This window comes from Dama dama, chromosome 17 (genome assembly GCF_033118175.1).
Source record: "Dama dama isolate Ldn47 chromosome 17, ASM3311817v1, whole genome shotgun sequence".
Lineage (NCBI taxonomy): Eukaryota > Metazoa > Chordata > Mammalia > Artiodactyla > Cervidae > Dama > Dama dama.
The window spans coordinates 67011626-67037436 of NC_083697.1; the positions used below are offsets into that span (position 1 = coordinate 67011626).

The 25811-nt window shown below is 37.8% G+C and overlaps 1 protein-coding gene across 1 annotated transcript; it reads right to left on the reverse strand.

Annotated features, from left to right (window-relative positions):
* Positions 1 to 250: 250 nt before the first annotated feature.
* Positions 251 to 25035, reverse strand: YIPF7 (Yip1 domain family member 7). The gene is made up of 5 exons (XM_061164787.1): positions 24920 to 25035; positions 18701 to 18859; positions 8681 to 8828; positions 3520 to 3701; positions 251 to 413 (listed from the first exon to the last, which is right to left on the reverse strand). Exons 1-5 carry the CDS (start codon positions 25033 to 25035, stop codon positions 251 to 253), a joined length of 768 nt encoding a protein of 255 aa, XP_061020770.1.
* Between the last annotated feature and the right edge of the window lie 776 nt (positions 25036 to 25811).

Here is a 25811-nt window from a genome sequence, read left to right on the forward strand (position 1 = left end):
AACAACTATATATCCTTTTATTTTAAAGTATTTTAAATTGTTTTAATGCACCAACCAAAAAGCAAATCATCATTCAAACCAAGCAGCCTATTAGAGTCCCATCCTTAAGTGCTATTTTGTCTCTCTGTTTATTATTCTCTTAACAGCGATAAAAACAGAAATCATATGACCAAATGTGAATGCTAAACCATTTCCAAGACAACCTGAACAGCAAACAAATAGAATCCTGTAATGCCATCTTGAACACGCTTCAGAAAACTGTTAAGAGGGCAAAGAGTCCATAAAGTAAGGCGCAAGGATAAGCAATGAGAAGCTGCTGTCCTTCCATGGCCAAAGCTGACATGAAGATTTTGGAGGCTGAGAGGCTACACCAGCCAATGATGACCAGTGCCGACACAGTTCCGAAGGTGCCCCTGCAGCAGAGACCAAAGAGATGGTTATCTACACCAGGAGAGAAAGGGGCTATGGAATCACAGCTGCCTCTAAAATGTCCTTGGTATATGTCCTCCATTCGTAAAATGAGGGTGAAGGGTCATAGGAACTAAAGGCCTCAGCCAGTGAAAAGTTTGAGTCAAGCTCACCACTAGAAGCTAAATATTTCATAGGTAGGTAAAAACTCAGATGACTGGAAAGAGGATTGACCTGCAGTCACTTTCATAAGCCAAAATTGCAATTACTAAAATTCTTTTATATGAACTATATTTAGAGACTTCTGTTATAACTACAAATTTTTTTTATATAACTACTAATTTCTGTTCCCTGCTTTCTTCCTACATGTACCCACTGTGTGAGCAGAAAAATGACTGACTTGAATTCCAGCGGGGTTCCCACCCCCCAGTGATCCAGGGCCGTGTCCTGGGTTGTTGTCCGAGACGGCAAAGCCAGACACAGCTCAGGGAGGGGACAGAGGGAGCAGGAAGGCACAGATGTGTGTGGCCTCCCAGCTCATTGCTGAAGATCCCTTTGGGTGGTGTAGGTGTAGACTTTTATAATATTGAAATGGATTTGTTCAAATTGGTATCTTCAGAAAGTAACTGTGGAGGCAATTGGTTCTTTAGGAAGAAATGAGAATGAAGTGACTTGACAAAAACTGCAAGTAAGATGGGCATTAAGTCAAGAGCTGCAAACTCCCAGCATATTGTTCTGTTTGCCATCCAACTATACTGCCTCACTTGATCTGGTTGAATTTGAAATTGAGAATTGTGCTTATTATTTGTGAGAATGACAGAAATACCTACTCTTAATAGTTGAACCAAAGCAAGACAAGTGAAAAGGTACACTGTGTAGTTGGCAATGGCTTAGATTATAAATAAACCAAACATATTTTAAAGCACTATAATAAATATTATGTCTATTGGTTTAATTAATACCTATTAGAAATAAAATTTAGAGGATTCACTTTACCAGTTTTTGCGAACAAAAATGTGAGATTATATATGATTCATTTGAATGTTATAGTGATATGCCCAAAAAGGTACTTTCAGTTTCATAGCCTTTAGGGATCAGTTAGTTGTTCCTTATTAATATAACTTAATGGATTCTTAAATCATCCTTTACATTTCAGAATGAAAATCTAATGAAAAACATCAGACTTTTGATGATTCTCAAAATTCGAGTTGTAGTTTTTATTTTGTTCTTCTAATAATCCAGAGTGATTTAAGATGCCCCAAAGCTCAACTCTGCTAGAAATAATGCCTAAAACATAAAAATTTTTAAATGGCAGATCATTATAGTATTCTTTGGCAAAAGCATCTGACAAAATAGAAATTGTAAAACTGAACTCTGTAGTAACATGTCAAACATCCATATTAGACAACATAGTAAACACAAGAGCTAGTTAAAGAACATGATATACAAAAGTCAGGGACAAGATTCAGTAAATACACACCTAACTCACACTGTGGGCTTCGCTGGTGGCTCAGATGGTGAAGAATCTGCCTGCAATGCGGGAGACCTGGGTTCTATCCCTGGGTTGGGAAGATCCCCTGGAGAAGGGAATGGTTAACCATTCCAGTATTCTGGTCTGGAGGATTCCATGGACAGAGGAGCCCGGCAGACTACAGTCCATGGGATCACAAAGAGCTGGACACGACTGAGTGACATTCATTCACTTTTCACATTGTATTTACACATTCAAGGTTTCCATTTGCCATTGTATTCCTCTTTTTTAAGGGTTTGAGTACTCACTGGTAACGTAAGGGTTTGCTCTATGTTATTCTGAAGACTGTTACTTCCAACAAACTTAGAGTTACCAGGGGGTGAAGAGTGGGCAGGATAAACTGGAAGATTGTGAATGACATATACGCTCTATTACATATAGAGTAGGTAACTAACAAGGACCTCCTGTACCATGCAGCGAACTCTGCTCTGTAGAGGGAAAGCTCTCCCCCTTCCCTGGGAAGGGAAGCCCACAATGTGAGCCAGAGGTGCATTTACTGAGATATATTTAATACCCTGTGCGAGCCCATATGGGAAAAGAATGCAAAAAATAGTGGATATATGTACAACAGATTCACTTGGCTGCACAATTGAAACTAACATAGTATTCTAAGTCAGCTACACTACAATAATTTTTTTTAAAGAAAGACTTATTTTCAAAATGAAACCATATTAAAACAAAAAAACACTTCCACCTATTCAATTCTCGATAATGTTATGAAGAAAGTGTCTGAGATAGTATCTAAACAAAAATATTAGTCTTTCTAAAATGTTTATCTGGCATTGACAAAGTCTTTATATAATGACCTATCCAATATGGTGTTAATAACCTAAAACTTGGATCATCCAAGAAAAAAATGCGAATTGTGTCTATATGGAAAAATGAGCACTGATGGCAAATGTTTATTTCTAATTGGGTTTTTGGAGCATGGAGGTGTCAGAGGACTATGGAATTACTTGCTCTCCCCAACCCAAAGCGAGTGCTCTGTATACGCCCTTGGAAAGTGCCCAACCGAAGTGTATTCACTGAATCCTTATACATATTTTTTGAATTACAAATACTAACTGCCCAGGAAGTAAAAAAGAAAAAAAAATATTGGCTGAGTGTATATGCCATGAAGTTCTCTAGCATCAGTATCTTCACCAGGGTTCCTGGGAATTCTGCAATACAAGGAGCCCAGCTGAGAAAGAACAGTTGCTTCCCTCCTAGAAGACAGAGTGCCTGGGAGCTGAGGCAATTTGTCAGGGTTCACCAGGCACTTACTCTTCCTAATTCAAACAAGTGAATTTTCTGTAGTTGGTTATATTACCCATGGCAATAGTTCATATTGAAGAATGTGACTACGAATGAAATGCCAATTTTAAAGATAACTTGGTTTAATTTACTTTTTAAATCACTGAAATAGGAACAGCACCTGGGCCAAAACCGACCTACTTTCCTGAAACTGTGTGTAGCTTTTAATAGCCGGTTTCCCCAATCTTCCTACTAAAATGATCAGAAGGAGGTTAACTGTTGCACTGAGGCGGGAAACCTCGGCGCTGTTTGTGCACGCGGGGTCGATCAGGGACACAGACACTTACTGCAGCGAGAAGAAGACGGCGCAGCCGGAGAGGATGACCATGGGGAGCAGGCAGTAACCCAGCACGCTGGCCACGCAGCCGCGGGACACTCCCGCCGAGCTCATCAGGTTCAGCAAGGCGTGAATGCCTAGGCAGCCAACGGCGCTCAGGCCATACACGTAACCAAACTGGACTTTTCCTGCCTGAAACAGCGGGAAGAAAACAGCCTGGATACACAGTGAACATCAAGAAGAAATCCGATTGTCAACAAAGCAGAGAATGCTTTCGAATCAGTCAGCTCAATGTTGTTCATGTCTTTGGAGTATAAGCATCAGGAGATGGGGAGCTCTAAAGAAAACATTGATTGTACTATGGATTCAGGTCATGAAAACAATCCCCTCCTCTATACACGGGATGGCACAAGCATGCTTATACTCCCAGACTGATATTTTTGTTATAGATTGCCTGCTGGGGTAGTAGGCGTAGGTGAGGATATATTTTCTTCCCATATTTGTTGAACAATTAAATGAATGAAAAAATTCCGATTTAGTCTTGGAGATTTATAAGACATAATAGTAATATTAGCAAACATCTGTTGCATTTACTATCTTAGGTCCTATTCTAGAGATCTCACGTAAGTTAATTTATTTAATCCACACAATATAATGAGTAGGTATCATTGTTGTACCCATTATACACAGGAAGAAACTGCAGAGAGATTATGGGACTTGCCTACAGTGAAACAATGCTAAGCAGTGACGCTTGGCTTGAACCCAGGCGGCCTGGCGCTACAATTTAGGCCCTTAATTCCTGCAGAAGCTCTAACAAGTGACAAAAGAAGGGGACCCCGGTGGCACAGTAGCAAAGAAAGTGAAAGTGAAAGTGGCTCAGTCGTGTCTGACTCTTTGTGACCCCATGGACATACAGTCCATGGAATTCTCCAGGCCAGAATACTGGAGTGGGTAGCCATTCCCTTCTCCAGGGGACCTTCTCAACCCAGGAATAGATCCCAGGCCTCCTGCATTGTAGGCAAATTCTTTAACAGCTGAGCCACAAATCCATCTTCCAACGCAGGAGATGTAGGACGCGTGAGTTCGATCTTTGGGTCAGAGAGATTCCCTGAAGGAGGAAATGGCAACCCACCCCAGTATTCTTGCCGGGAAAATCCCACGGACAGAGGAGCCTGGCTGGCTACAGTCCGTGGCGTCCCAAAGAGGTGGACACAACTGAGAATGCACACACATGCAAGCTAGCATATCCCAAACTTATGTGACAGAGAATCCTATGTTTTCATAATGCCTATTACCAGCTTAACTAAACAGACTTGATGAAAAACTGATTTACATAAAGCAAGCAATAGTGAACCATAAAGGTATTGCTAAAGGAAGTCAGACTGAAGTATTCAGGAGAGACCATTGATCTGAGCATTCATCAGATAGCCATCACCCACACAGTGCTGGAGGCTTGTTGCTGAAGCAGCTCCATTAAATTCATCCAGGGAAAGTCACGAACTATTGTTCATTCAACAGAAGATGTTTTAATGTTTGCTATCTAAGGAGGCCAAATCTCCAGTAAAAAATGCATGTCATTTTTATATATACATTAAGCTGGTTAGAAATTCTAGATAAAGATTGAAGAGGCTGACTCTGATTTTCATGGAAATTATACAAAACTAACAAAATTGATTCACAGAGAGAGAGCTTTTTAGCTGTCATTTTTTTCTTTTCCATAGCTGTTATTCATGAAGTCCTTATGTCTTACAGAATAAAGAGATATTTATTTATGGAGAATATCATGACCATTTTATTGTTCAAAACTGTCAAGCTATTTTGAATTTTTCTTCCTCTGCAGTTAGGGAAGTTGATCACTACTAAGTTCTTTCACAAAATGTCCCTGGGCTATGCTGCAGAATTCTCCCCTGCATTAGCCATAATAAGTCCTTCTGGCTATTTTGTGAAGTAATGCTGATAATGCTAATGGGTATGCTAAAAGAAACACATCAGTTATGTACTGCACTATTGGGTGAGCTTGTTCCACTTGGAAAATAGTGACAATTTCAAATAACTTTCATGATTAGAGAAACATTTTACTTGACATTTAATTGGATGGGATAATTCAGAGGTACAAATAGTTGTAAAGGTAATACACAACTTCCCTACACTCGAAGGACACATAGCTGGCCTGTGACCCTAACCAGTTTTGTGAATGGGGTAAACAGAGGGTGGATTAAATTAATTTGGTAGTAAAATTATCCTTTTTCATATCAGTTACTGACCTCTCTTTATCTCTTTCTCTTGTTAGATTATCCAGTTTGAGGCTTAATTACATTTGGCAGGGGCCATTCTTATATTTTAATTTGTTTCAAATTCTAATAAGGATTTGTAATTGAAGTGGAAAATAAATGTTCAATTTCTTTTTACATTTCAAATTTTTGAGATCATCCTTGTACCATTACTGCATCTTTATTTGAAATACTTCTTATTCTTGATTATGCTTTTACATTGGCTGTGCATGTCCCTTCTCCAGATCACACTTTTAGCTCTATTAGAAAAATTAAATGGAGCCATAGTTTTAAAACACTTGTGTTTATGGTTTGGGGGTTGAAAATAATCTTAAGAGGAAGAATAAGTAAAATGAAATCTGTGTTGAGTGTTTGAAAGAAGTTCTTTCTGGTTTGCTTCCTGCAACATGAAGAAAGTCCACTAAAAGATATTGTGCTTTATATCAACATAAATCATAAAAATGATGAGTATGTGACTATGAACATTACACCTCTGAAGATAATGAGCAGATCTGAATATTGTTTCTGGATTTAGTCTTGCTTTCTTTAGTATAGTGCACTACCAGCTCATAAAGTCATCTTTTACATTTTAATTTCAGATATCCAGGACAGGGTTAACAGCCTCAAATGGACTCTGAGTTAAATCTGGCTTTATTAATATCAGCTGAATTTTTCAGTCCTTATTGTTCTACATGTATCAGAATCAACTCTGGAGTAGCCGCATGTGATGGTAAAGTTGAAGTGAAAATAGCTGCCTAAAATCTTTGAGAAAATATGAATTTTTACACATTTCCCCAAATTTCAGAACTGAAATGAACCTTAAGAATCACTTGTATGAGCCTTTTTTTTTTTTTTTGTCTTCAAAGTGAAAAAAATGAAGGCCTAGAAATAAGAAATAAAAGGTTCAGGATCTTATCTGGAGGCAAAGTTAGGGGCAGATCCAAATTTTTCACTCTCAGTTGAGTTCTTTGTTTGTATTGTTTTACACTTAAAATATTTAAATAATTCCAACTAACATTATATACCCAAAAAATATCTTAATGGGATTAATTTTTTCCTTTAGGAGATGGTAACAGTAATATTTTCTACGAAAAAACAAACAGCTGTTATAATACAAATTACCTGATAAAGAAACAAGAGTTAACATGTTAAATTAATTGTTTCTGACTATTTGATTAATTTGCATGGTCTTACTCGTGGCTCAGACGATAAAGTGTCTGCCCACAATGCAGGAGACCCGGGTTCGATCCCTGGGTTGGGAAGATCCCCTGGAGAAGGACATGGCAACCCACTCTGGTACTCTTGCCTGGGAAATCCCATGGATGGAGGAGACTGTAGGCTACGGTCCATGGTAGGCTATAGTCCATGGGGTCGCAAAGAGTCGGACATGACTGGGTGACTTCACTTTCACTTTCACTTCACTTGCAACTTAATCTAATATTAGCAAATTACTGTGGTAAAGACAGAAGGAACGTTTGAAACTAAATTAAAACTCTAGTTGATATAGCGTTATACTTGCAGAGTATTTGCATTTGCTGTAGTTCAAAGGAAGAAATAAGATGCCATAACTAGGTACTATTGTATTGGATAAACATGACGTACTTATTGACCAAGTTACAATGCAGAAACTAGATTTCTATCAGAATTTTGATTAGTATTATGCAATTATTAATGCAAAGGGAAAGTAACTTAGTTGCAAATACATTTCATAGCTACTTTTGAGAAGTATAGCTACATTAGAGGAGTGGATAGCTGTAAGAAATGGAAGTGAACTGATTAATTAATTCAAGGACTTTTCCTAGCATCTTAAATTTTCTATATCATCTCTCTTGCCAAGTTTACCATTTTGTGCCTTAATGAAAAGTACTTGTCAGACTGGCTTAACCATCTCTTTCATCCTATGCTTTTAATGTACTGTCATTACAGCCTTAATGTAAAATCATAGACCTTCACTATTTCTTCTTTTTCTCTCCTTTTTTGAGGGGAAGAAAACATTTTTCTAAAGTATGAGCTACAATGTCTTCTAAACTTTACTTAGGAGGAAAAATGTTCTATTTTGGTGACTCCTGATGTCACTGCTCCCATATTTAAAGGATGAGACCCAAACACAAGACAAATGGTGAAGTCAGTGGGGGAAATGCCTTCATAAAAAACAGAAAACTAAAATGACGGGGGAAATATACAGGTCGAAAAAACAAATCACTGCTTATCATTGCAAGCCTGTGTATTCATAGTAGCCTAACCAGGAACAAGGAGACTCATCTCAGACCTCACAGAATATCTGCAATAGTCTGGAGACACAACCCAGAAAAGAAAATAATGAGTAAATATGGGGTATTTGTCTAGTGTTACGACAGAAATCACACAGAAAGCAAGAAATAATATTTCGGCCCTATTATTTCCAAATTTCACATGTTCCTTCAATTTTTTCAGATTGATGTCTTTTCTAAACAGCAGAAAAAGGCTTAACAATAAGAAAATCATTTATATGATTTCCTGCTTTGTTGAAAATCTGACTTGGTGATTTGATTTTCAAAATTCTATTTAAATTTACTTTTTTAAAATTTGTTGTAAGAAGTGATAACAGTTTCTTTTTGCCATTATGGTTCAAGTAAATATGTCTCTCTTACCAAAAAAATGTAGTCATGAATTAAACAAACAGTTTTCAGTTTATAAAGTGATATACTTCTTTCTGTATTTACAAAGACGACTTCAAAAAATGACATTTGGAGGGGCATACATTAAAATCTGATACTTGGCTATTGTGTATACAGAAGTAGAAATATGATATTGTAAACATGAAACTCAGATTATGTTGTAAACCAATGTTACCTCAATTAAAAAAGAAAAAATTCTAGTTCATTTCTGTTCATAATGAACAGAAAAAATTCTGTTCGTTACCAGAAGTAGGGTGGCTCCTAGAGCCACGCAGAACAGGACCGGCCCAGTGAGGTCTGTTTCATTCATAATGCTGCCATCTGCTGGCTTCATTGGGTTTAACACTGTCAAGGTTTTTTGCCATATGTGATCAAAATTAATTCCAAGTTCTGCAAAAAAAAAAAAGAAAAAGAGATAACATAAATATAGAAAAATAATCATGAATAATATTATTTAATTAAAGTTAAATCATTGATTTACACAGCAGTTTAATCTGATTGTTATACCATCATAGTCTAAAGTTCTATGTAATATGTATGATACATAGAAACCTTAAAACAAAAAAAAAGAATGTATATTCCCACACAATGTCCTAGAGGATATAGTTTAGAGATATAGTCAAGGAAAAAAATTCCTGTCTTCTGCAGCAAATATATGGTTAAAATCTAGCCAAAAGTGAAGAAATGGACATTTTCAGTAAAGATATAAAATATAATGGTAGCTAACAAACCAAAAGTCCCATCTTATTGCATATTTAGATATTTCTTTTTCCTGTGTTTTCGACTGCTAACACTTTTGAAAACTTGTTCTATGAAACATGCATCATTTTCAAATCAGTTCAGTTCAGTTGCTCAGTCGTGTCTGACTATTTGCGACCCCAGGGACTACAGCACGCCAGGCTTCTCTCTGTCACCAACTTGCGGAGCTTGCTCAAACTCATGTTCACCAAATCGGTGATGCCATCCAACCATCTCATCTTCTGTCATCCCCTTCTCCTCCCACCTTCAAACATTCCCAGCATCAGGGACTTTTCAAATGAGTCAGTTCTTTGCATGAGGTGGCCGAAGTATTGGAGCTTCAGCTTCAGCATCAGTCTTTCCAATGAATATTCAGGACTGATTTCCTTTAGGATGGACTGGTTGGATCTTCAAAGGACTCTCAAGAGTCTTCAACACCACAGTTCAAAATGATCAACTCTTGGGTGCTCAGCCTTTTTTATAGTTCAACTCTCACATCCACACATGACCACTGGAAAAACCATACTTTGACTACACAGACCTTTGTTGGCAAAGTACTGTTTCTGCTTTTTAATATGTTGTCTATGTTGATCATAGCTTTTTTTCCAAGGAGTAAGCGTCTTTTAATTTTATGGCTGCAGTCACCATCTGCAGTGATTTTGGAGCCCAAGAAAATAAAGTCTGTCGGTGTTTCCATTGTTTCCCCATCTATTTGCCATGAAGTGATGGGACTGGATGCCATTATCTTTGTTTATTGAATATTGAGTTTTAAGCCAGCTTTTTCACTCTCCTCCTTCACTTTCATCAAGAGGCTCTTTAGTTCCTCTTCACTTTCTGCCCTAAGGGTGGTGTCATCTGCATATCTGAGGTTATTGATATTTCTCCCGGCAATCTTGATTCCAGCTTGTGCTTCATCCAGCCCAGCGTTTCTCATGATGTACTCTGCATATAAGTTAAATAAGCAGGGTGACAATATACAATCTTGACGTACTCCTTTCCCAACTTGAAACCAGTCCATTTTTCCATGTCTGATTCAAACTGTTGCTTCTTGACCTGCATGCAGATTTCTCAAGAGGCAGGTCAGGTGGCCTGGTATTCCCATCTCTTTCAGAATTTTCCACAGTTTGTTGGGATTCCCACAGTCAAAGGCTTTAGCATAGTCAATGAAGCAAAAGTAGATATTTTTTCCAAAATTCTCTTGCTTTTTCAATAATCCAGTGGATGTTGACAATTTGATTTCTGGTTCCTCTGCCTTTTCTAATTCCAGTTTGGACATCTGGAAGTTCACGGTTCACGTATTGCTGAAGCCTGGCTTGGAGAATTTTGAGCATTTCTTTGCTAGAGTGTGAGATGAGTGCAATTGTGCGGTAGTTTGAGCATTCTTTGGCATTGCCTTTCTTTGGGATTGGAATGAAAACTGACCTTTTCCAGTCCAGTGGCCACTGCTGAGTTTTCCAAATTTGCTGGCATGTTGAGTACAGCACTTTCACAGCATCATCTTTTAGGATTTGAAATAGCTCAACTGGAATTCCATCACCTTCACTAGCTTTGTTCGTAGTGATGCTTCCTAAGGCCCACTTGACTTCACATTCCAGGATGTCTGGCTCTAGGTGAGTGATCACACCATCATGATTATCTGGGTCTTTAAGATCTTTTTTTGCATAGTTCTTCTGTGTATTCTTGCCACCTCTTCTTAACATCTTCTGCTTCTGTTAGGTCCATACCATTTCAGTCCTTCATTGTGCCCATCTTTGCATGAAATATTCCCTTGGTATCTTTAATTTTCTTCAAGAGTCTCCAGCCTTTCCCATTGCATTGTCTTCCTCTATTTCTTTGCATTGATCACTGAGGAAGGCTTTCTTATCTCTCCTTGCTAGCCTTTGGAACTCTGCATTCATATGGATATATGTTTCCTTTTCTCCTTTGCCTTTTGCTTCTCTTTTCTCAGCTAACTGTAAGGTCTCCTCAGACAACCATTTTACCTATTTGCATTTTTCTTCTTGGGGATGGTTTTGGTCACCAACTTCTCCAACCATAGTTCTTCAGGCGCTTTATCTATCAGCTCTAATCCCTTGAAAATATTTGTCACTTCCACTGTATGATCATAACAGATTTGATTTAGGTCACCTGAATGGTATAGTGGTTTTCCCTACTTTCTTCAATTTAGATCAGAAATTGGCAATTAGGAGTTCACGATCTGAGCCATAGTCAGCTCCTGGTCTTGTTTTTGCTGACTGTATAGAGCTTCTCCATCTTCGGCCGCATAGTATATAGTCAGTCTGATCCCGGTATTGACCATCTGGTGATGTCCATGTGTAGAGCTGTCTCTTGTGTTGTTGGAAGAAGGTGTTTGCTATGACCAGTGCGTTCTCTTGGCAAACTCTGTCAGCCTTTGCCCTGCTTCATTCTGTACTCCAAGGTCAAACTTGCCTGTTACTCCAGGTATCTCTTGACTTCCTACTTCTGCATTCCAGTCCCCTATGATGAAAAGGACATCTAATTTTCAACTAGCAGTGTTATTTAATCTGAAGACACTTAGCTTAGGTCAGGTATTTTACTTCCACTCTTCCTAATGAGCTATGCTATGCTAACTATGTGAAACTCCACGGAAGAGAAAAGGTAATGGTTCTTTCAGCAAGTAACAGCAATCCTGGGTGCCCACGTATTTTAATCAGGCCAAAGCTCTGTGTTGTTGAGTCTGTGTATTCAGAGACTGAATTCTTGAGACAATTAACCTTTCTCTTTTTTGAGTAGTGATGGTAAAATAAAATAACCAAAATTACTGAAGCCCAGTGTTTGTGAGTCTAAACTCATTTAGAAGTTTCTAATTTTTTTCCAGTGCCTTATTTTCAAAGAATTCTGACTCCCACATTACATACCCCTCTGCTAGATTCTGTTCCTCTTATATATTTTTCATTAAAAAGAAAAGAAAAACACCCAGACATTTGACATACACTGAATATAGAAATAAATTCCAGCATTACATCAGTTACTTTTCTTACGACTCTGATAAACTTTAAGAGGTAGAAAAAAAAAACATTTATAAGGAAGAGGAATGTAACTTCACTACTTAAGAACCAGTAATTAAGCTGATTTCCCTCCTACTATCATTTTAAATTTGACTAAGAGTGAGGTGGAGGTTAGGAAAAACTGAAGCTAAAGTACTATAAAGTACATATATTTCAGTTGAAAAGAGTGGAAATCTTTCTTTTTATTTATTTATTTATTTTTTATTAGTTGGAGGCCAATCACTTCACAACATTTCAGTGGGTTTTGTCATACATTGATATGAATCAGCCATGGATTTACATGTATTCCCCATCCCGATCCCCGCTCCCACCTCCCTCTCCACCCGATTCCCCCAGGTCCTCCCAGTGCACCAGGCTGGAGCACTTGTCTCATGCATCCCACCTGGGCTGGTGATCTGTTTCACCATAGATAGCATACATGCTGTTCTTTTGAAATATCCCACCCTCACCTTCTCCCACAGAGTTCAAAAGTCAAGAGTGGAAATCTTTTAGCTGAATGTTTTTACTGAATTTTGCTGTAAGCCCTGAAAGATTTACATGTGTTGGTCTTTCTGACACGCACTGAGGCAAGTACTGTTAGTTTATTTCTACTTTGTGCATTAGATGGTTGGAGTTTGGGGAGATGAAGTACGTTTTCCAAGTCACAAAGCCAGTAATAGAAAGTTTAGGTTCCAGCACTGGAGAATCTGACACAAGAACTCATGCTTTTCAAATAAATAAATAGATAACAGTCCAATTAAAAGGGTAGAGGAATTGAATAGACATTTTTCCAAAGAAGACATCCACGTGGCCAACAGGTACATGAAAACGTGCTCAGCACCATTAATCATCAAGAAAATGCAAATCAAAATCGCAATATCATCTCACGCCTGTTAGAGTGGCTAATGTGGAAAAGAAGTCAGTGTTGGTGAGGATATGGAGAAAAGGCAACCCTTCCATATTGTTGGCAGGGCTGTTAACCGGTATAGCCGCTCTGGAAAGCACTGTGGGGGTTCCTCAAATATAAAAAAACAGAACCACCGTATGACCCAGCTATGCCGCTGCTGGGAGTGAGTATACATGAAGGACACAAAAACAGGCTATCAGAGCGATACCTGCAGCCCCAGTTTGGGAGCAGCAGTGTGTGAGTGCTGCTAAGTCACTCCACTCGTATCCAACTCTGTGACCCTGTACCATCGCTGCCGGGCTCCTCTGTCCATGGGATTCTCCAGACAAGGGCAGCTTGTTTACGATGAGTGCCGCCTGGGAAGATAGCAGCGTTGGGTACAACAGTCAAAACCACCTACGTGTCCCTTGGTGGGTGAATAGAGTTAAAAGCTATCGTGTGTATATATATATATATATATATATACACACACAGTGTGGAGGGCTTCCCTGGTAGCTCAGCTGGTAAAGAATCTGCCTGCAATGCAGGAGACCCCAGTTCAATTCCTGGATTGGGAAGGTGCCCTGGCGAAGGGATAGGCTACCCACTCCAGTATTCATGGGCTTCTCTGGTGGCTCAGAGGATAATCTACCTGCAATGTGTGAGACCTGGGTTCGATCCCTGGGTTGGGAAGATCCCCTGGAGGAGGTCATGGCAACCCTCTCTAGTATTCCTGCCTGGAGAATCCCTATGGACAGAGCTGCCTGGTGGGCTACATTCCATGGGGTCACAAAGGGCTGGACACAACTGAGCAATTAAGTGCATGCACACGCGCACACACACACACACACACACACACACACACAAAGGAATACTATTTAGTCATAAAAAATGAGGAAATTCTACCATTTGTGACAACATGAATGGAACTTGAGGGCATTTTTCTAAGTGAAATAAACCAGAAATAAAAAGCCAAATACTGCATGGTATCACTTGTATGTGGAGTCTAAAAAAAGTTAAGTCACACTTACAGAGTCAGAGTAGAAAAGTGGTTGCCATGGGGTAGGGGAAGTAGGAAGAGATTGGTAAAAGGTCAGAAAAGCAGAAAAAGAACCCGCCCTTTTAACCATAGCTTTGGTTGAGTCAATGTGCATCTAATCTCATAATGTTTGTATTTTTTAAAGTGTGCTCAGCTCTCCCATGAGAAGGATTATATTCCCAAATCATTGGTACCTGGCATTCATCTTCCCTGCACAGGATTTAGTAACCCTCTTTGGTCAAAGACAGGGTATCGTTCGATTCCTTCCACAGTGGCGTGTACCACCTAAACACCCTGCAGAGCTAGCATTCTACACGGAGGGTGTCAGATGAAACTTCAGTGATTGCCCTGACACAGAGGGGTCTTGCTCCAACAGGGACCTGGGCATCTTCAGAATATCAGCCAGACATGGCCTGAATTAGGATAGAAGGTGTATCTTTCACTCTTTCCACATCCAGGTTGACAACTGCTAGCCACCCAAACTTGAAAAGAAATATGAATTTAATTTGAATTAAATTAAAAGTGAGCAAATAATTTTACATTTCAACCTCCCTTTTTACTTTTACAGTGCATTTATATATTTCTTAGTGAACATATACTTTGGAAAATATGAGCAGTTCATCAATTTAAAATAGGTTAGGCTGTCTAATGTGATATTTAAAGTAGCAGAAGATTTTAAAAACAGACGAATGCTTAAGTTGAAGTTGATGTCACCTGAGACTTACGTTGTTTTCAAATTTTATTTTCAATTTAGACATTGACATTAACAATATGCTTTCAGTTCTTACTACAATAAAGTGACTTCTAATTCAAAATAACTTTTTCCTCAAAAAGTGTAATTATTATGCTTGAAGAAACCCAGATGAAAATTTTTTACAAGACATTGTTACTGATTTCAGGCACTTATTTAATGGCATAATTAACTTTTGCACGTTTCAACATTGAGTCATGAAACAGTAAATGAACATAAGATCTAATAAATTTTTCCATAAGAAAAAACATCTTATGTGTTTTTTACCAAAATATATTTCCATAATATTTTGTTTTAAAATTTATTACATGGTATGCAAATGAAACTATATGTATTTATCAACTGTAGTACTCTAATATAACACCTTATTTTACAAGATAAAAAAGATGAAACTACTATGAAACTTGATGCAAAATTTATTGTTTTGCTGTCATCTAGTGGTAGTAAAGTGTACAATATATATGCTATAAAAATGAATTAATAGCTTTGTTTTCTATGCAAATTGTGGCACTGGCCTTTCAAATATGAACATCAGGCTATGCTGCAAATATAAATACCAAATGTCACAGTAATTTTTCTAGTCTGACAGATTTGAATTGACTATTATTTATCAAGATGCATTTGTTAACACATTGATTGCACATTATCACATAGCAAAAGTTATCATTCTTACAGAAAACCAAGCAAAAGCAAGCTTTTTAGACAGCAAACTGAGGAATAAACAAACACATTTTCAAACAGCATGTTTTTGTGCAAGGGGTAATTATTACAGCTTCATAATTTTATAGGTTGTTTTGGTGTATGCTCAATAAAAACTAGCAAATGTCATTTATCATCTTATCCTAGAAATCCTGCATATGGTCTTTTCATACCTTTTTGACAGATAATGCTTGAAGCTCCACAAAGTCATCCTGGCTGAAAGAGCATATTGGATCAGAGTCCAGAAATTCCATAGACTCAAAATGCGAAATTATATTAGCTACTGTCATTTCTAATATATATTTGGTGAATATAATCACAAAGAGAAAAAAAATTCTAGGAATTTTTCTAAGCTGTAAAATGGAGGAGGGGAAATTTAATATATTTCCTATTTGAAATTTGAGAAGACATCACAGGAGAATGTATTAGAGTTTAGAATATCAGAATGGAGGTATTTGAGACAAGTAGAAAAGATTGTATTCAGTAAATATTATAGGAAAAATTGATTAATCATAAAAAAGTTAAATTCTACTTCACATACTAACCTAAAACAATTTTCAGTGAATTAAAAATTTAAGTCCAGAACAAAAAGATAATTAAAAAATTTAAGAATCTATAAGAGGATATATCTTTCTGGCTTTAGAGCTGGAGAAATATAGTCTAAACAAAGAACAACTGGAAAAAAAATTACCCAGAAAAATGTTTTGGGGGTTGTAAACATAAATATTAAAATGTCTATATGCTCTAATATCCCATAAATAAATTAGGTGGCAAACACAATCTATGAAAAAAGCATGAAGTACATATTCCAGACAATAATAAATATCTTTACCATATAAATATCTCTATAAATAAAAAAAGAAAGGAAAAGTCTTAAGATTCCAATAGGAAATCTGGCAAAGAAAGAACTTTAAAAACAGAAAGAAGTAAAAACAGTCAATGGTCATGAAAAGAAAGTCTAACTTCTCTAGTAACCAAGAAATAAGAAGTATTATTTTTTTGCCTTTTTTGCCTATCAAATTAACAAAGACATTTACTATTATACTGTGTAGGTGTATTGGCTCATCATTTTTCCAGATGAGTCTGACAGGGTAAATGCCTTTGACCCAGCAATCCCAATGTTATAGATGGATCCTGAGGACAGATTTTGTACAGGTCAAAGTTATCTAATGTGATGTTCACCAAAGCATTATCTATTATAAAGGAACAATATTTAAGATTTAAATTATGGTGGTGATTTCGTCACTAAGTCATGTACGACTCTTGTGACCCCACAGACTAGTCTCCTCTGTCCATGGGATCTTCCAGGCAAGAAAACGAGCAGGCTATCATTTCCTTCTCCAGGGGATCTTCCGGACTCAGGGGTCAATCGAGCCTGTGTCTCCTGCATTGCAGATGGATTTTTAACTGCTGAGCCAGATGTAAATGATGATATTTGTATATAATGGGCCCCCCAGGTGGCTCGGTGGTAAGGAATCTGCCTACCAGTGCAGGAGACATGGGTTTGATCCCTCCTCAGGAGGATCCCCTGGGGAAGGAAACGACAACCCATTCTACTGTTCTTGCCTGGACAATCCCATGGACGTAGGAGTGTGGCAGGCTGTAGTCTATGCGGTCACAGTGAGTTGGACATGACTTAGTGACTGACCGTGCATGCACTTGTATACAATAGATCACGTTTCCAAATAACATTTAATGACTTTAAAGAATGCAAAGATAAAAATGCTTATGATATAAGGTGACTTTAAACAATGCAAAACTTCACATCCATAGTATGATCTAATTTTTAAGTATTTACAAATATATATATTCAAAGACAGGTAGTATTTCATTTTTAAGTGTGTATATATATATTCATAGAAAATAGAATAAAGGCTGGAATAAATATTATCAAATCATTAATGATAGTCATGTCTCAGAAACAAAATTTTCAGTGACTTTTATATTTTTATTCATATGTTTCTATATTTTCCAAATTTCTATTTTTGAATATAGCCAATGATAAGTTTTTTATTTTTATTTTTATTTTTTTAAGTAGAGATGTTGGGAGGGTCACGGCAAATACCTAATGAAAATAGCTTATAACTTTCAGGTGTTAGGTGTCAGATATAGAGACAACTTAGAATGCATGGTTAAGCATAAAAGATGCAAAAATTTAACTGACCTCTAAAGTTCCAACAAATTGATTACATAACTCTCTGTACTTTTCTGAATGGTTTAAATCTTTACCCTCTTCTTAATTTTGAAGGCAAAGAGAGAAGAATGTTTTAATATCAGGTGGCTGGCTGTGTCCAAACAATGATCTTTTGGTGTAAAATACTGGGAATGTTAACCTATCTGTTTTCATTGGACTACATAGAAAGAGAGCAGTTAGCCTGTGAGTATTTCTCCTTGCTCCCAAATTTAAATCTCCTTGAATTTTAGTTTTCTAGCATCATGCTGACATGCCATAGGAACAAAAGTAGCAGACATAAATTGGCTGAATCTTAAAAATTTTTTAAATAGAAAAAAATCAATGGATGGGAGATCCTTGAAATCTCTGGAGGAAACGTTCATCTGTAAGGGTCCCCAGGTTTCCCTGCCACCAGCAGTGCTACTTACTGGAGTCATATTCCTCCTCACTTAGTCATACCTAGATGAGATGAGGGGGCTCACATGAGCCAGGAAGGATTAAAAAAAAAAAAAAAAAAAAACTCGCTTCTCCATGATAACAAAAATAGAATATTGAGAAACTACCCCTGTTGCCCCCTGGCAAGCATAGCAGAAAATAGTAAAGCATGCTGCTATAAAGTAGCTACATTAACTGGGTGGGAAGAGTGGTTACTTTGATATAATTACTTTGCCCAAAGATGTTCACTGTTGTCTAGAGATGGCCAGGGAGTCCACATGTAAGAAACAGTGAAGAAACATTTAAAAACTGCAAGATCGACATAGCATTAGCAGGTATCTACTTCAGATTTTCCCCACACAAACAGGAGACAAACGCCCATTGGTTTAATGTGTCTGTCCGGCAGACTCTCGTTTATATGTGGAACAATCACATAAACACTACATGCAGCATGCTGATAGGGTGTGTTAAGAGCTGATTATTGCTATTATTCTGCAAGCTGTGCACACATTAATAGCACTTCTTTAACTTATCTTCTAGTAAAGGAGGCTCTTCATCAAAGCTGTCAATGTAAGAAGACGGTGAATAATAATCCTGGTTGGATGCTGGCTGAAAAAACTGTCCAGAGTAGCCTGATGACATGAGCATCTCTGCTGGGACAAAGGCAGGCTGAGGCTGATCACTGGCTTGCTGCCTAGAAAAAGGAAAATATTGATACTGATACATCTAAGAAAGCGATATCATGATAAAGCAAGGAAGGAAACTGCAATTTTCCTTTTATAATTTCTCCTGGTTTTTATGACTATTCATCCAAGAAAAAATTAACTTGCTTGATGTTTAACCTAAACAAAATAAAAATGAAAAGTAGTTGTGAGAAAACTCTCTAGAAGAATGATCCATACTGACTGACATGCACTGATTATTTGCAACGTGTTGGAGACTTCACATTTTTTTCACATAATTAATAGTCTGCAAAGTAAAAACTGTAGTTTTAATCTCATCTTACAGAAAAAGAAATACAGATTCATGGAGACTGAATGACTTGTCTGGCAACACACAGTAACATTCAAGCGTTGGACAGTGAGCTGAAGCTGTCTGTCTGAGCAGTGCCCTTCTCCCTACATGACGCTGCTTTTCCACTGATTTTTCAGGGATTATCGCCAAATAGGACATTCCCTATTAGTCTGGGCAAATAGCAATTAAAAAATCACAGTCATACTAAGTGAAGCAAACCAAAGGCAAATATCACATAATATTGCTTATATGTGGAATCTAACAAATGAACTTATTTACAAAACAGAAATAGACCCCCAGACACAGAAGAGCTCTGGCCCTTCCCAGACAGTTATTTCCAATCAAATTATCTTTGAGTCCCTGATTAAAAGTCTTTCATACCTGGCTTCACTGTTCCTCTATTGAAATACACAATTTAGTTTTGTCAAAACATAATGTTTCAATATTTCCTTGATTGTGCTTTTATTTGTTCTTTATTTTACCATTTATGTGAGAAAAACAATCTTAGTAAATAACTTCTTAAAGCTAGAGAATTGAAGGAAGAAATGGGGGCTAGTCTACAACGTTATGTGGTCATTTCAAATTGTTTTCAACTAAAGGAAAGGAAAGAAACATAAAGAATGGTCCCTGATTACAGAGCAGCTTAGTTAGCCCTTTGGGAAGGTAAATACTATAATTTTAATGATTTAAAACCCAATACATTATTCCAAATTACTGAATTAGACCAAAACAAACACTGGACTCTGGCAGGTGGGATTTAAACATTAGCTTTGTTAGCAGGCATCTCTTCTAAAAATCATTTCAAACAACAGTGAAGTGACTGCAAAAAGTTCCTTTAGAACAGCTGGCAACCTTTCTGGTCACATTTCCCCTCTTTTATTTTCTGACTCCACGTATTATATTTCTGCCTGTAATGATAGTTGCATGGTGGGATGTATTCTGAACCAAGTAGAGTGGTTGGCAAACAGGACTTCTGGAGTCCAAATGCCTGCATTCAAATCCCAATTTTATACTCTTAGGCAAACTGTTTCACCTCCTATGTTTCTTCATCTGTAAAAGGAGGACAATGATAGAACTAATAAGGTTATTATGGATTAAATTATCTGAAATAAATAAAGCACTTAGATTAGCGCTGGGCATATAAGAAGCAATCAATGACCATTAGCTAAGTGTGCGCATGTTCTCTTCCTGAGACTGACTCTGAAGCACTCTAGACAGCTCCCTCCCTCCCTGGAACAGCATCTCCTGTATTTGTAGGTAGTTGATTTCCAGCCCGCCACTTGCTCATAGAGAACAACATTAATCAGAGTCCACGAGTTTGTATTCCTTCTGTGGTGGTCATCTCCAGCTTTTCCCCACTTCGGTTCCCCTGGAACACCCACACTGACCTTCACAACATACCACCCAACCTGTGTTTTCCTACTGGGAGAATCTCCACTGTAGGCGTGCCAGGATGTCTATCCAGTACCCATGAAGCAGTGGGCACACCTGGTCCGTATACAAACCCTCCGAGTGCTCACTAATTCTTCAGCATGCCCCTTTTTCACCACCTATAGCTGGGGTTGTACAATTCCAACCAGCCTGAAGAGGCTTGTCTTTACTCACATGATATTGTATTGAGATGTGGCATGGCCTCCACGGGGAAAATGTTTCTACCTGTTTCTGTAGCAATAGGACTTAACATTCACCTTCCCATGTACACATGGAAGATAGAAGATCACTGTTAGGTGACTCAATTATAATTTCTGTGGTTGCAGAATTGTTTCTTGTAGTCAGTTTTCTGTGTCCCATCAGATGATCACTAGCTACATATTTTTTGAGATGGAAGTCCAGAACTATATGGACTTCTATCATGATGGTCGACTGATGCTACTTTCCTTTGTCAGCCTGATCCCAGGGCAATGGGGGTGGTGCACGGACTCCCAGTGTCCTATGGCAAGCTGAAGTGTAAATCGGGGGCAAGGAATATACCATCAAATAAGCATAGCTCAGTGTAAGTCCGTCTCCACATTTGGACTAACATTCAAATATGTGTGATTTTTCACACAGTTGGGTGACGTTATACTTCTTCAGGAACCTGAGACTATGAAAGTTTTCAGAATTTGCAACAGATCATTTGAAATAGCATTGTTGTTTAGTCACTAATTGGTGCCCACCTCTTTGCGACCCAATGGACTGCCAGTCTCCTCTGCCCATCGGATTTTCCAAGCAAGAAAACTGAAGTGGGTTGCCATTTCCTTCTCCAGGAATCAAACTCACATCTCCTGCATGGACAGGCAGATTCTTTACCACTGAGCCACCAGCTAAACCCTTGAAATAGCGTGACAACAAAAATATCCATTGGCTAAAAAACTTTAGTCTGAACTCCCAGAAACACTTTATCTATATAAGTCTCCAGTTAAGCCAGCAAACAGACATTCTAAGTACCTCAATTGTACAGGGTGAGTTTGATGGCAGTGAGTTTTAGGATATGGTGGCCAGGGGATTGGGCTTGTTTAACATGCCCGGATCCTGGCTCAGTCAGCAGGTACACAGAGCTATGTGGCATTGACAGAGCCATTTAAGACATTAGAGGAATATCTCTAGGGATTCAGAAAAGCTGATTCAGTATGTACTTGCTGAAGGCCTCCTGAAACTTTTAAAGGGAATTTTCCAGCTGTTGTCACCTTTCTGCAGAAACCACTCTTTATTACTCTAAATTATTGGAAGAGATTGCTCATTTCAAAAACTGGAAAACTACAGTGAGAAAATTCAGCCTAGATAATTGGCTGCAAGCATTGGAAATAATGCCTATCTGAATGACTGGATAGTTAAGCTTTTTAATGAGAAAAGTCCACATTAAACTAAGAAAACTTTATACAAATTTATTTATTCATAATAAACACATTCAACCAGCTTCAGATCACAATGCCATTCACTGAGCAGAATAAATCTTTTTTGGATGTGATTTCATATTGGGGAGGAGAGGATGGGGCACGGGGAAGAAAGAGAAAAATAGACATATTGATTATAACCTACTACAGAATTCCTATACCTTTTGCCAGTATGGTCAGCATCTTGTTCTGATTTGGGATATATTTTAGTTGAACTATTCACTGTATGAATAAAAGATCAAATATCAAGTCATTTGATGCAAACCAGTAAATCACTGACCTGACTCCATGTTTTATGTACCTCATAAAAGTACCACAGTTAATATACCCTTTTCTAATTCCTGGACTTGAAGCATGGGTTAGAATTTAGAGGTTACCACATTCAAATCAGGACTTGGATTTAAATGCTAAGCATCTGAAGTAGGCTAAGCCACCAACTTGATAATGTAATCATAACTTGTCCTCACTTGGTTATATTAATTTTTATCTTCTCGTCACCTCAAATTCTGTTGATACGGGCAGTCAAATGGAAAAAGGAAACAGGGTGGGCTAGGGTAGAAGAGAAGTCTCTAGTCTGAGTCCCTGATTAAGGAGAGAGCTTTGTCTCTATTTTATCAGACATTTTAGCTTTGTTTAGCATGAAAAGGTAGATTGCAGACCCTACCCAGGTGCTATCCCATCTGGAGAAGAGAGAAAAGAAATAGCAGGTGACTGGATTCTTTCAATAAAACGGACACAGAGCTGAAAAATTCTGTTAGATAGCTCTCATGTGGATTACATATTTTGAGTTACCCTCTTGTAAAACCTTCATGCTCAAACTACTTCCTGTGCCATCAGATACTTTTCTGTTTTTTCCTGACTGCAAATTGTAAATCATAAATGAAATAAAGTTCTTTTTCCACTGTTGAATTCTGCAATGAGCCAATTCTAGACAGCCTATTCCTTCTTCCTTAGTTTTCTTATAAATATTTTAAATATATTTAATTTGCCTGGTAATATTTAGATATGATGGCTCAGACAGTAAAGGATCTGCCTGCAATGCAGGAGACCTGGGTTTGATCCCTAGGTCAGGAAGATCCCCTGGAGGAGGGCTGCCTCCAGTGTTCTTGCCTGGAGAATTCCAGGGACAGAGGAGCCTGGCGGGCTAAAGTCCACAGGGTCGCAAAGAGTGGGACACGACTGAGCGACTAACGCTTTCACTCTCCTGGACAGATGTATGGATTTTTTTCATTCTAAGAAATTCTCACGGCAACTTGACAAAAGCTAGACAACACAGGCTAGGGGCATAAATGAGATAAAATTCCAGATATTTAACTTTAACCATTTTAAGAAAACCTTATGGACCAATGGCTTTCCCTATCGCTTTCAGCAGCCGTTCAGCAGCATCCCTTTGGACTCAGCTTGGAAGACAGCACGGATCTGCCCATGTCTGCGGGAGTCGTCAGCCCATGGAAACAATGTCAGGATTGTCCTGGGCGTAGTTGGAACAGAAGAGTCACTACTGCCAGCTGTATTTATTCTGTTTTCTTTTTTCTCTTAATTCTGAAGTTTTCAAGGTACTTACCTGTGTGTGAAAAATAAACTTCAAGAATTAATACATCTGAAATGTTTGCTATGAAGTTTTTCACCCTAAACTTGTTGGAATGGCATAAGAAACACACATCCCAGTTTTCCTAAAATGATCCAGTTTATTTGTTTTGTATCAACATTGTTACCAATAACACACATTTTACTCTCCAAATGTCATGATTTTACAAAAAATTATCTGACCACCTTAGTTCTGGGTATAATCCAACACCCTAGGGCTAGTAGGCTAACCTTATTTTTTTACTAGCTATGTGACCTTGGAAAAGTTCTTTAATTTCTCTGTATTCCTTCTTACCTTTCACTAATCTAGACCCACAGAAGAACATTTAAAGAAGCAACTGTATAACCAAATACAATGTTTAAGTGACTTGGCAACAAAGTGTTCATTGCCTCTACAAACTATAGTTATATGAAAAAATAACATTTCTATAATGGTTTTACCTTCACACACACTTCCCTACATATTAACACAATTGCTTTTCAGATCATTCTCATGAGGTAGAGAATTAACTTATTATTAACTTATTATTAATATCCTTATTTCTCAGTTGAAGACACTCAGTCAGGGAAGTTGCCTTTCTTAATGCGACAAACAATGAATGCTAAAATTGGAACTTAAACCAAATTCTTCGAATCCTACCTGCCCTATTTGGGGCATTAGTAAAGGATAAACACTAAATTCTTAATCATCTTTAAATTTATTTTCAACTCACATTGAACTATCAACTTAAATAGCTAACACATTCTGAATTATGTATATCTAGATTTCATTTAGGAATTGCCACATTGCATTATAATAGCATATTTAGTTGTCCCCTTCAACATAAATTTTTAAATATTGTGAGGGAAAAGATTATGGATTTTTTTCTGTATCTTTGGGTTTGTAGCACCTTCCTTAATTCCTGATACACAAGCAGGCACTAAATAAACATTTATTAAATTGAATAAAAGCTGTTTCTTGAGGAGTGTCCTGGAAAATATCAGGTAAAAAGAAAATGTTTTGTTTGCCCAGGGCCTGCATTCACACTCCCTGCTAAGTGATATTTTGAAAAGAGGAGGCAAGCCCTTCACCTATAAACGGCCCTGCAGCAATCAAAGGCATTCATGGAGAACTGAATTCATTTCCCTGCTCTTTCCTGACATTTCTTCTTGGACATTTTACTGAGAAATAATGGGGAGAGGTTTGTCTTCCCCCAAGGAAACCACCCTACCTGAAACTCCATGCCAAAATATTATGACTTTTTAAAATGAGAACATGTTTCTCCATGTCAAGTACTTACTTTTCAGATCCATAAAGATTTCCACAGGGGTTAAAATCATTACAAGTATGCTCCTGATTATCAATGGTGTAATTAGATGGGTAAAAGTCAGAGTCAAATTGTCCCAAGTTTGACATCCTGAAAAATGAGTAAGAAATGGAAAAGGTTAGGAATCAATAAAATTTCTTTTGAGGTATTTATAGGATCAATAGACAATATGATTATGGCTGGATTCCTATTAGAGAACAAGGTATTCTCTGAATGGGGGAAGGGTATGGAAATGTATGCTAGAAGGCCATTTACAAAACCTATATACCTTCAATTAACTTTTCTGAGGTTTTCACTAGGCAGGACTGTGACTAAATTGACTTTGCCTGTGTGTGTGCAAAGTCACTTCAGTTGTGCTTGACTCTTTGTGATTCTATGGACCATAGCCCATCAGTCATCTCTGTCCATGGGATGCTGCAGGCAAGAATACTGGAGAGGGTTGCCATTTCCTTCTCCAAAATTGGTTTTAATTATCTGGAAAAAAAAAAATTCTTCACCTAATACCTTGTTCTCAGCAGTTTAAGAGAAAAAGTTTAAAAGTTGGTATACATCTTGAAGATTTTCCCTTAAATAATGTTATTTCCTCACTTTAAAAACACATATATAGATAAATATACACATACATATCCATATATATATACATACATATATTTTCTGTTGTTCAGTCCCTCAGCTATGTCTGACTCTGTGACCTCATGAACTGCAGCACTCCAGGTTTCCCTGTCCTTCATCATCTCCCAGAGCTGGCTCAAACCCATGTCCACTGAGTCAGTGATGCCATCCAACTATATCGTCCTCTGTCGTCTCCTTCTCCTGCCTTCAGTATTTCCCAGCATTAGGGTCTTTCCTAATGAATAGACTCTTC

Excerpts from the sequence above, each read along its gene's own strand:
- YIPF7 (XM_061164787.1), bottom strand. The coding sequence starts at position 25,035 with ATGTCAAACTTGGGACAATTTGACTCTGACTTTTACCCATCTAATTAC. Across the intron at positions 3,702-8,680 it reads TAGGAGCCACCCTACTTCTG|GCAGGAAAAGTCCAGTTTGG; the intron begins GTAACGAACAGA and ends CCGCTGTTTCAG. Across the intron at positions 414-3,519 it reads GCCGTCTTCTTCTCGCTGCA|GGGCACCTTCGGAACTGTGT; the intron begins GTAAGTGTCTGT and ends TCTCTGCTGCAG.